The sequence below is a fragment of the Taeniopygia guttata genome, chromosome 2 (genome assembly GCF_048771995.1).
Source record: "Taeniopygia guttata chromosome 2, bTaeGut7.mat, whole genome shotgun sequence".
Taxonomy (NCBI): domain Eukaryota; kingdom Metazoa; phylum Chordata; class Aves; order Passeriformes; family Estrildidae; genus Taeniopygia; species Taeniopygia guttata.
Genome location: NC_133026.1, coordinates 117943618 through 117956524, shown reverse-complemented (window position 1 = coordinate 117956524; position 12907 = coordinate 117943618). Strand labels below are relative to the sequence as shown.

Sequence of the window (12907 nt, the reverse complement as noted above, 5' to 3'; positions counted from 1 at the left end):
TCTTTTGTTTACTTCATCCCCTAAATTAAATTTCCTGCGGACCATATCCTCAGCCAGCCTAAGCTGGTGTTGCTCTATCAGCAGCCATCACTCAGCTGATCCAGATGATCGAATCCCATCCTATTAATCACTGGTGCTTTCCCCACCCCCAGGCAGATTGCCTGCACGCTGTTGGCAGCGTTCCTCTATCATCTGTTCGCTCGCTAATAACACGATTCAGCGTTTATTGGGATGGGCTGGCTCTCTGCACATTCAGCAGCAAAGCTGCTATTGATTGCATGATGGGGAAGCAGAATCAGCCCATATTCTGAGAGCTCTCTGCAAACTACAATGCAGTTAATTCACTGATGGTTTCTATTCGCCTGGCTCGTGTCACAGCAGAGAGAAAACATTTCAGCACTGCCGGGGCGTGTAGGGGAGGTGGTTCACATCACCAGTGTTGGGAGGACTTGAGAGTCACGTCACAAAAAGCAAGTTGTGGGCTTTGCTCCAGCAAGGACACACCTTGGTAACTGTACGGCTCATTGCCAAAGATTATACTGTCTGTGTTGCCTGATTACATACGTCAAATAAAAATACCAGATAAAAGCAGTACAAAAGACGAAGTATTTTCAGCAGAAAATGTGAATATGATCTCACACTATCTGCTTGCTTTCAAAGAAGAAAGCCACTCTAGATCCACTATATTTTTAATGAAATACTACTCTAAGAGGGTAACAAAGTTATTAAAAACCCCCATATATTCTTTAAAGAACAGAATTGAATTATATATTTGGCTCTAAACCAACATTAAGATATGCAGTTTTGAGGATTATTACTGGGGACTATAATGCTTTCCAAAGTCTCTTCCAGTATTTTGTCAATGACAAAAGGCATTAAAATAACATAGAGTCACTATAAAACTTGACATTTTGCTGCCTATATTTTGTTTAGGTTTTTAAATGGTGGTGATTTCACCTAGCAAGGAAAATATATTCTTTACAGGATTTAAAACATATTGTATATTAAAAAGTCTTAATTCAAATATTTTCATTATGCCACTTTTTGCAAATTTTGAAAGGTTCTGTAAAATATGCAAAATTAATTCATGCAATTTTAAGCAGTGTATTATCTTACATTAATTAATTATCTGTAGTTATTGTAAGGAGATGATTTAAAAAGTGTTTTAAAGAGTTTAGTCTTACAGCATTGCAGTTTAAAACATAGTATATAGCCCAGTGTAACAAAATGCACAATTACCAATGTAACTGACAGCAAAAGAATGGCATAAAAAATACATATGCAAACACATATGCCTATTTCATTGTCACTGGTATGAAAATACCCACCATGGGTACACAACCTGAGCTTAATTTGTTAATACTGTCTAAAAATAGAAAAGCAGTGAGAAATCAAGGAAGTGGTGTGTGGTGCTTTATTTCCACCTCAGCTAAACTACTTCTTCCTACTACTGCTTCTGAAATAAGCAAGATAAAAATGTTCATTTTCTTTAACTCATATTTTGGAGCATGGGTTGGTTCTGTTTCCAGCTGTAAGAACAGTTTTACTAGTTTAACATCCATACTTGCCACATAGACTCTTAATCCTGTCCAGATTTAAGTGCAGGGCCAGCCTAATGCACACAGTAACCCTGTTTACTTCAATATGTGTCATCTGCATGTGAAATCACAATAACACACAGTTATTTTCATGGTCATTGATTTTGAGTATCCGTTGATTTGAGAAATCAATGTTTTGACAAAACTAATTTTTTTGCAGTTCCCTAAACGCCATTTTTTTTTAATCCAAATATATTGGAAACTTAGTATGGCTTTTTAATACAAGTAAATCAAACTTAAATGTAAGACCAGCTATTAATTTTGGGGGAATTTCTGGCAAATGGACCAGAGAACCCATGACCGCCTCACTGGCTGGAGCTTTCTCCTGGGCAGTCCATCAAGATTCTCCTCAAAAGCATACTATCATTCTCTTCTTTCAGGATCTCATCCTAAGGTGCGACCACCACACCACCCTGTCCCATTTCATTCTGTGCTTTGCCTTGCCTTCTATTTCTCACTGTCCCCTCCTCTTGCCTGGCTGGAGCAGAGTAGCTCAGTGTGGAGTAGCACTGGGTGACTTGGCTTTTCACAAGGATTATGTGCTGCTTTGGATCTGACAGTGAGGCTGAAGGACTTGCACGTGCAGAGCACTTCAGGAGGGTGAGATGAAGCTGGGTAAGGAGAAAGTGCTGCACAACAGAAGAGAGGTTAATGAACCACATAGAAAAAGTATTTAGAAGTCCCACTAATCCCCTCAGTAAAGAAAAAAGATGTCATACTCCTCCATGAGTAAATTTCAGCCCCAAACATGTCCAAATGTATGGTTATTTCTTACAGATATTCCACACAAAGCATTCATCAGCTCCCATGGCAGCTTCAGTAATTCAAACAGCTGCATCGTCAGGAGCCCTGAATTATTGAATTCCTGTACTTCACACTGCTCCCAAGCATTTGTCAATTGAAAAGCATTTAGCTTAGTTTATTTCAGAGCAAATGTTTCCCTTTGCTCCCCAAACACATGCTACTCTTCAGATATGAAGGGCCAGAAATAGTGCAGAGCAGAAGGCTGTAATCACAGTAGCAGGAGGAGAGGAGCCAGGTTCAGGCATCCCTCTGAACCCAGAGTCAGTTTGATATGCCTTCCACCTGCCACATGAAGCACTGGATTCCTTATAAAATCAAGACTTAAATTTTGAAGGATGTTAATTTGATGCCCAGCTATGTCAATGGACAGTATTTGCAAGAGAATGTGGAGTATAAGCTTCCTGGAACTGGTAAAGGAACATCTAGGGGCACTAGCAAATAGGACTGCTGAGGAGCCTCTGGTTTTGCTGCATTTTTCTAAGATGCAGAATGGATAAAAAACAAAAAAATTTCCCTATCTAGACATCTTTTACTAAAGGTTCTCCAAAAATAGAGAGGTGTCTAAATTGTAAAGGAATAAAGTGCCTGTATTGATAATTTAATACAAACAAAAGCTGTGTTATTAATGTGAGCCTTAAATGCTTCAAGACCTTACAAAATCACCTAGAGGAAACATCAGGGTTCCACTATCTTGCAGGAGCTAAATTCATTTCTTCAATTAAGAATCTATTCCACTGACTTTTAGCTCTTATTTCAAGAAAAACTTTGCATGTGTTTTCTTCTCTGTAAAATGAGTTGCATTTTCTTGAGTATTGAAAGCAACTGAGAAGCAGAGAGACTAAAGTCTTTAGAACACCTTTTTCACATGTTCACACACTGTCTTAATCACATTTACAGAAAGATGTCAGCATTTCAGGTACAGCTAGAAGGATGTCTGTGCTGCCATGAGAGCAGACCTCTGTGCTGCCAAATGCCTCATGACTGTCATAGTCCATCACAACACTTAATTGGGAAATTATTTTTATTATGGAAATTATTTTCTTTGGCTTTTCTGCTTTAGGCTCTTCAGACATACCAGACTGATCCTGACATGAGAAAGATGCTAACTCAGCTGTATTTCTATATCATGCCTGTATTTAATGTGGATGGATATCATTTCAGCTGGACAAATGTAAGTAATGGCAGTAGTATTATTCAAAAAATTATTCAGACAAGAAAGATCAAATGGTTATTACATTATTCAAAGGTGACTCTGCATAAATCTGGTCCATCACTTTGTGCCTGGGAATTAAATTATTCCACTTAAAACAGAATACTGAATATGTTTACCAGGGTTGATTAGTTATGTGTACAAATAGATTTTTTCCAAAATAGAGTAATATTACTTTTAAAATATTTTGTAACTTATGCTAGGATCGATTTTGGAGAAAAACAAGATCAAAGAACATGAGGTTTCACTGTCATGGTGTTGATGCTAATCGCAACTGGAAAGTGAAATGGTGTGGTAAGTATGGAGATACTTTGGTATTCCAGTTCAGATTACCCTGTATTTAATTATCCAACAGAGGTAATTATCCAAAGGTTAGATCACATCTGTTGTGAAGTGTTCTCTTTGCTGTAGCTGAAGTTGAAGATTTTTTTCCCATAAAGCCATAAGCCAAGGCTCAAATCTTCCTACTAACTTCTAAAAAAATAGAAGTTCTCAACCTTGGAAAAACAGACCTTATCATAAGTAAAAACTTGTCATGGAAAATGTGGCAAAATTTTTTAAATCACACATACAGCTATTCTGCATTTTGGCAATCATATAAATAATTTTAAGCATAACACTGAGAATCAACCATGACTTTTCAAGATTTACCTAAGTGAAGAATCAAGAAACATTTCAAGCTTCATTTTATTCAATTTACCATTTCTCTGAAATTATTCTAGCTTTGGAAATGTCAAACTTACTTTCCTGGCCTCAGTGTCATTAAGGCCATTATTATCAGTGAGTTAATAAAGAAAGAAAGAAAGTGCTTCTAAATGCATGGAGATACAATTTTAAACTCCCAGCACTTCTGTAAGTACTTCATAAAAATTGGCCTGAATTTTGCATAGAGAATGCAGCGGTAATGAAATAACTGCCAGAAGATTTGGAATGGATACACCAAGAAAAACTGGTATTTTCTTAAATCTTACCTAAAGATAATTCAATTCACACAGGGGTAAGCAGCCCCTAAAGGTTCTAGTGTAAGGAAGTAAGAACGCTTAAATACAGCAATATATACCTGCTGACCTGCTTTCCCATTGCAAGGAACTTCCTTCAGCTCTCTGTGCAGCTGTTGTCTCAGCCAGCATTAGTCCAACTTCCTTATTTACATTACAGGCTTATAAAGACAAGAAATTGTGTTTGTGTAGTGCAAGGGCTCTGCCTTCACCCATCCCTCTTCCACTGGAAGTCTCTAGATATTTCCACAAAACTGATTGCATGCAGTAGGGGTGAGCACTGTACAGTCTGGCTTGAAACAGCTGGATTCTTTAAGTAGGGCTTTCAGAATTGTAAGGATAAAAGTGAATGTGGACAGATGCATACATTCAATCCTGTATGGACCTGTGAAATTTGCTTCAAATTGTTTTCAACTCTACCCACTCTAAGGAGAGGACTGAGACAGAAGCATTTACAGAACGCCTGTGTTAGTTGAGAAATCTTCTTTACAGAAGACAGGCCCAGGGCTCTATGACAATCTTTAAGGCAATTTTATGCTGCAAAAATAATGTAAAAATGAACTAGTCCTGCATCACTGTTACCACTGTTTAAGTGTGTAAGCCACAACTGCAGATATTTTTTGCAGATATTTTTATTTATTTTTTTTACTGTTTAGAAAATAGCCGTTGGCATAACTGGAATGATCAGTTCTCTTATAGTGTGCTCAGAGATGTATGTTAGATACCTATCAGTACAAAATTAATTCTCAGTGCATATTCTTTCTAACTCTAATTAATTCTTTGGTTCCTGCTCTGTAGCCACTGTATTAAAACACATTTTTTATTCAGTCCTAAAAATGTTTGCTTAGTTTTCATTCAAAAAACTATTTTTTCTAGGCTTAGTGAAACCATAACAATACTCACAGGTGTTGTTTGTTGTAATCCCCTAATTGTTGCATTTCTCCCCTGCACTGGCACGAAAGACAGGTTCCCACCCCAAGTTTAAAAAATAAAAATTCTTTCAATTCTGCTTCTCATCCCAAAAAGCACATGCTCAGCTTCCTGCTTTGGAGCCCAAAGTCTGTCTGATTGTCTATTTTAATGGAGAATAAAAAGGTCTTTCATGAACTGGGCTGACTGGTACTCACATGACCCTAACCGGTCACCTGATGTTCTCTGATATTAGATGAGTCAGAGAAGAATCTGGATCATATCACACCTTGAGGCATGTGTGATCATGGTGTGTTTAACCTTTAAAACTGCATGCGCTTGTAAAAACCTTTTCATTCAGTCCCGTTGCACTTAAGAGTTTTCAGACAGGTTTGAACTTCACGGTGGGGCTTCCAGGCAGGTGTGCAGTGGCAGACTCTGGCCTCAGCAAAGCCACCAAATGCTATCAGCAGGGAGCTAGTCAGTGCTGATAACACAGCATCCCATCTGCTTTCCTCTTCCTTTCTAGTATAGGACTTTGATGCAAGCTTTATGACTCTCTAGGGACCAAGCCAAGGGCCATATCACTGCTAGTTTCATGTTGCAGCAACCTGTACTCAAAACAGTGCACACAAATTGCACACAGACCCATGTGAATACTGGAAGCAAGAACTCTGGGTAGAAATGCTCCTTGCAATGCACATATATGTGCAATAACTAGTACAATGGTTTAATGATAATGAAATAATAGCTACTTTTAAGCAAATAATCAGGTACTTAGAATTAATTTAAGTCATAGGGCAAATTTAGTTAAAGTGGTTGCATCCAAATCCCCAGGAGAGCAACAGTAGGAGTTAAAATTTCCAGCACATCCCAATTTCCAGTGCATCCCAGTACCCACTGAGGACAGTATCCCATACTGGCAGAAGTGGCTGCAAGGAAGTTTGAAAATCATGCTCCAGCTCATTCATCCTCTCAGTCTTCCTTCTGTACCAGAGCACTGGTTTCATCAGTCTTGGCACACATTTCTTTTGTTCATTGGGTCTCATGATGGATGTTAGAGGATACTTGTCTTCCCCCAGTATGCTATCAGGTACAAAAACAAGGCAGCATGGTAACATTTTACACAATTCCATTTGCTTCTCATGACTGTAACTTAGAAATGTCACAGGAATTTGTACACACTGCATCAACTCTTTTTTTCATTATTGAGTTACTTCAAAAGAACTTCCAGTATAAAAATTGAGCATACCCTTACATTATCCAAGGCCACCATGGAAACCCTCTTTTTATCACCAGCCAGTTTCACTTAAGGTAAAGCATTAACTACATCTGGGATGGCACATGGCTTATCATAGTAAGCTGAACAGTTTAGAGAGTTTTTCCCCTTCCCTGGAAGTCTCTAAACTGAGCCATATTTTACCATTGGGTCATTTTACCATTAGCCTGTAGGGATCCATTGTTTATTAACAGTGTTATCCATTGCCATTATTCAGTGTACAACACTGAAACAGGAGATGAAGTATACATTAAAAAAAAAAAAAAAAAAAAAAAGGGCAAATGCTCTGGAGACTGTTCAATAGCTGTCCTGCAGCTATATTATCTGATAAGAAATTGAGGCAGAGTGCTCTTGGGATTTGGATGACTTGGTGGCCATCTGTTCTGCATGGAAAAGACCATCTGCCCTCTCTATAACCCTTCCATATTCACTGCAATCCAAGCACCTTTGAAGTACCTTTAAAATCCCCACCTATAGCTATTGAATTGTAACCTCAATTTTCATCTTACAGATGAAACTGCAGCATGAAATTCTTCCACTTCTATTTTTTTTTTTTTTTGCCATTAAGTTGATTGCATAACCCCGTTTTAGTTGGTATCATTATGCCTTCTCATACACAGCTCTCTTTTCATTAATTGAAGGTGGCAGTACTTACTATACAAAGGAAAGCTAATAGAGCACTGTTGCTGTAAGTCCCTGATGGCTCCAGGGAAGTTTGCAAACAAACTTATTATTATGCAGGTCAATGTAAAATGTGTGGTATTTTGAAATTGCAGCAGGTACAAGAGCAGAGTAGATTTGCATAAATATTGTTCTTTTAGGCCCAGGCCCTAAGCTGTAAATGAGATGATGGCTTAGATCCAGAATTGCTAAATTATAAAGGAGACACCACCACATCTCCTTTCCTAAGTTTCATCTTTCAGTACCTCATGGCATATTATATGTAGGTTACTCTTGTGCAGCTTGCTGCCACCTGAGCAGGTTGACACAAAGGTATCCTCAAAACTGAACCCCTGCCCCAAATTTGAAGCAAAGTTAGGCCCTGTGCAAATGGAGGTGATTTCTATTTTAGCTGCCTGAGCTGTCATCCCACGTGGGTTTTTTTGGTGTGGTTTTGTGGGTTTTTTTGGTTTTGTTTTGTTTTGTTTTGTTTTGTTTTGTTTTTTTTCCCATGAGGTTTGCAGGTGTGAAAATAGGCAGTAGTCAGGAACTATTATCATATTTTTAAGAGAATCCGTGTTTAAGTTGTCTACCTACCATTGTAACCACCACTGGTTATAGGTAATAGGTAATACATTACCTGGTCATAGGTGATACATTAAAAGCTGTAAAAGGCTAGATTTGTCCTGGGAGTGACTAATGAAAGAGGTATAGTTTTCTGATTTCAAATAGACCAACTGAAATCCATCAATAGTTTTAATACTGCATTGCTGATGCTAAAAGCCGGGAAGAAAATACAATGAATTCTGGTTCTCCTTTTTCAGTTGGAAAGAATGTATCCTCTGGGGAGAATCCCAAGTAGTTGGCCAACTGGGGGCTTGGTGTGTCTGTGAGATGAAAAGCAGATTGCTGTACTGAGGTCCCCCAGGCTCATGCCCATCAGGCACAAGAAAGCAATTGAATTTGTTTATTGCTTCTCACACTTTTGCACATGGGCCAATAGAGGTTGAGCCAGAAGCTGACCCTTGGAATTTCTCTGTGATTGTTCACCACCAACTTTCTCTTTCAACCTCTAGATGAAGGTGCTTCACTACACCCATGTGACGACACTTACTGTGGTCCTTTTCCCGAATCTGAGCCTGAAGTAAAGGCTGTTGCTCACTTTCTTCGCAAACACAGGAAACAAATAAAAGCCTATTTGTCCTTCCATGCATATGCACAGATGCTGCTGTACCCTTATTCCTACAAATATGCAACCATTCCAAACTTCAACTGTGTGGTAAGTACATTAAAACTTGGAGAATGTGCTCCTCCGTATATTTTTGGTACATTTTGTCTTGAGACGAGACTTGTTTCTTCAATACTTTGCACACATATAATGAGCAGTATTTATTCTGGATCCACTTGCAATCACATTTCTGGTTATATAACCTTCACTCACCATGAGACAGTGGTAATTTGATTAAAATGGTATCATGCCTTTCACCCATCAGTCCCTTTAAATTACTTTATATGATAAATCCCTAATTTTAATTATAGTTATTATCATTTTATTTAATTAACTGTAATGGGAATTATGTCGTTAGGTCTGTGGGCATCTAGCTGAAACTGTCTCTCCATGCTCAGAACTTAAAAACTAGGAGCACATAGAAGATCACCTTAAATGCTTCAATGTTATGAACAAAATAAAATTGGAACTGTTTATCAATTCAAGGAGGAATCTCTTAGATTTCACCAAAATTAAAGCTTCAATTGCACTAGCTATCATTCAGGTCAGACATAGTGTTTTTAACCCTTTAAGACAAGTGGGTAATTAAAACCAGAAGCTTCTCTATATTAGAAAAATAAATTAAAAATAGTACACTTTTTGATGTAAGCCTATTGATTCACAGATGAGTACATTTCATTTATTCCACGCTCATCCAAATGCAGAGCTATTCCCTCTGTTTGCAGTTTAAGGTCTGTTTTAGCCAGCCTCCTGTTCATAAAATCCCCCTTATGGCTTATTCTCTGAGGGACACATGGCTAAGCTTTGCTCTCTGTTTGCTCCTGCTCACAGACCCACATTTCATCAGCCAGTTGCAAGCCTCTTTCTTTCACCCTCAGTCCTGAGTAAAATTACATTTTCCATTTATCTCCCATTTTGACCTTGAAAGTTGCAGTGACTTTTAACTTGCTGGTTTAAGCTAGTTTTCTCTAAAGGAGCTTAACTGCACCTTAGATTTATCCTGTGCAGAATAAATGATGCTGTCAGTCCCTGGGGCTTCACTGAAATTTCACTCAGCTGTTCCCTCAGAAGGCTGAGCAAACTAAACTCTCTTTCTGGGTTTATTTCTGTTCAGACACTTAATTTCAGTAGCTATTAAACATTCTTCTGTCTGATGCCATTCCTGTGAAACAGAGCAAACTAGAAGTTAACTAAGCAGCCAGAGGAGCTAAAAATATGACACTTGTGGGGACTGACCACCACACCCTGCAATGACTGTGGATTTTTTTTTTTTTTTTATTCTACCTTCACATTCTTATGGGGAATGACAAGGAGAAAGGAGTTCTCCAAGTGAATTGATGACTATTTAGTTAGCAAAAAAACAGACTGGGAATTTAAAATCAGAGGTTCTCATTCCTTTGAAGATCCATGGGTGCAAGTATTTTTTTTTTTTTTTTTTAAGAACAAACAACAGAGAAGAAAGTAAAGACGTAGTGTTAAGAAGAATCAGCAACTTCTCTGCAAGTATATGATTATTGGGTATGTGACTATAATGTCCAGAGTAATACAAGGCAATAGCAGATGCTATAGATGGGAAATTCATTGTAAGAAGAAGGAAGATTTATCTAAAAGTTTTCACATACACCAGTATATTTTGTTGTTCTTGTTGCTTAAGGGATAACTCCATTCTGAGATGGGGCGTAAGTGCCCCTCAGCTCATACACATTCTGCCTTTCCACCTATTGCTTTTAGACCGAAGGATCCCAATTTTTGATGTTTAGAAGGTGTTCCTCAAATTTCCAAGGCTTCTCATGAGAGGGAGTAGGGCACAGACCTAAAGGAACAAAAAAAGACACTATTTTAAACAGCTCCCATAGACAAATGAAAGCCAAATACCAATTCTAAATGTCTTGTCAGTATTTGAACTTCATTCTTCTTTTCATTATGATTGGTCAAAAACAAGAGAGAAGTTGAAATAGGAAACTGAAGTAATTTCCCAGTATTTATAAAACTCATTATAGGGATCATGGTGAAAATTAAGGGAATACTTGTTGGTTATTTATTTGTGCATTTTAATACTTGCCTACAGCCAAAGGTTCCATCACCTAGTGGCTCATAAATGTATATTTTTAAAAATTTCAAGTCCCAAAAATGATGACTTAGACTGAGGTTTCATATTCTCCAGTTCTCTCGGAAATTGTAGTGAGCTGGAAAGTGATAGATCTCTGTTTCCTGACACTGATGGAACAAGCATTGTTGGTCTACGTGGGCGGTGTGCAGTGGAAAACAGTAAGACCCCACATGCATAGCAGATAAATAGCTTTTGGTGCTAACAGTGGGCTATGATTAATTTTGAGCAGAAGAAAGGCTGTTTCTGTCTGGGTCAGATCATTCTAGTGAGCTGTCAGTTACCATTTCAATTAAAGTGTTCAATTATTCAGAGCTGCTTTGAAACTGGAGAGCTGTGTACTGATCACACCATGCATATTCTGTTCTAATTTAGGCACAACTTGCTTATTAACACTCTCCTGAAATTCTGTTCTTTTAAGATGCTTAAAATGAAAGTACTCTTTTAGGTTAAAAAAACAGCAGAAACACACATCCATCTCAGGAGTTTTAAATTTCACCTGATTTTCATATTTTTTCTTCCTGTACTGTCATTTGCCTTAGTGTTTGCAGTGAACTTATATGGCATGACTGAGTTTGTGTACATCTTTACAAAAACCTGGTAATTTTATGTGGCATTTTCTCCTTGAGGGTGTTTGAAGACTGGTTGCCTGGATTTATTCAGGATCCAGCCTGCACAGTATGATGCAGTTGAGAACTGTCCCTTTTTGGGGCACGTGGATCTAACAGTGGAAGCCAGCTACATTCCTCAAGGCTAAGAGCTTAAACTTCCCAGTGCCCAGGGATGCGTGCCCACGTGGTGAACATGGACTTGGGGTGTTCCTGGTCTGACCTCCAGATAGTTTCTGCCTCATTGCTGTTGTGCTGATTTTAAATGGGCATTGCCAAACTATTTCTTTGAAAGATTTCAACAGGATTATCTGTTGTCTCATTGCTGTAGAATGCATAATTCATGCACAGGGAGTCCTCTTGTTTGTGGCTATGTTCTACTTGCCTTGGTGCATTTATCAGGACTTTGTTCCCCAGCCTGCTCAGCTCTCCCAGCTGAGCCCTGTCCCCTGTCCCCTTGGCATCAGGACTCCTGTCAGGCCATCCCAGCTCCTCACCATTACCCTGGGATGGTAAGCACAGCTGCTTGCAAATTTTGGTTGAGCAACAGAGTCTCTTATTTGGGACAGTGCAGGCAGCCCACAACAGCTCCCGGCTGCAGCTGGAGTTCCCCTTTTCCAGGCCCTGTGCAGCCACAGCCACCACAGTGACCTCACATTGCCACCCTGCCACCCTCACAGGGTCCAGTAACTGCAACCCCATCATGGCCCTTGCATGTCACAACTCAGAAATCAAAGCATCTGGAGCAAGAGTGCCAAGTGACAGCACTTCTCCCTTCTCCCACAGGACAGGCCCTTCTCATCTTTGGTGTTAGGGTGAATCAGAGGTTACTCCTTACACTGGCCGGCAACCACATCCCAGCCCTGCAGAAGTTCCAGCAACACTGAATTAAGTGGTCCTTGCCTCCGCACACTCTCCAGTGGAGGTGGCAAGAAGTCAAACTGAAAAAGGCAGTCTCCAGCACCATCATCCTTCTTCTAAACAGACAAAAATTCTGATTGTGCCTAACAAATTTTTGTAATGGAGTAAAAATGTGCTCTTTCATTTGCAAGAGGTGTTACTGTGTAAAATAAACTCTCCAAAGACCTCCTGCACACCAGGAAGTGAAAATGAACTTATTTTTGTTTCTGGGATAACATTTAAAGCAGTTTTCTCTGGCCTCTCTATTTGGACAGACAAAGCCTGCATGGGTCAGACCAAGAATTAAGTCAGAATCCCAACTCCTGACAAGAGCAAACAAGTGGAAGGTTAGGAAAAACATATAAATAGAAAGGCAAGTAGAGTGCAATCCTTCCCCAGTGTATTCATTTAGTGCCTGATGAATAACAAGGTAAGGCCTGAGACCATGAAAACTTGCATAAACCAAAGAAACCTTCTGTTCAAGGAAATAAAACAACCATTGCAGCTTCATGCAGTGGTTCAAAGTCCAGAGTTTCTAGTTCCAAAGATAATAATTTCCTGTTCTCTATAGAGAGATGACTGTTTTTTTCCCAGCCTTCATTGTAT

At 39.0% G+C, this 12907-nt stretch overlaps 1 protein-coding gene across 1 annotated transcript in view; it reads left to right on the top strand.

The window, feature by feature from the left end:
• CPA6 (carboxypeptidase A6) overlaps positions 1-12907 on the top strand; it is an 83438-nt gene that overhangs the window by 66580 nt on the left and 3951 nt on the right. Inside the window, exons 7-9 of the mRNA XM_012571992.5 lie at positions 3463-3573; positions 3816-3906; positions 8535-8737. Of these exons, the coding sequence (XP_012427446.4) occupies positions 3463-3573; positions 3816-3906; positions 8535-8737 (405 nt within the window). The remainder of the gene's footprint in view (positions 1-3462; positions 3574-3815; positions 3907-8534; positions 8738-12907) is intronic.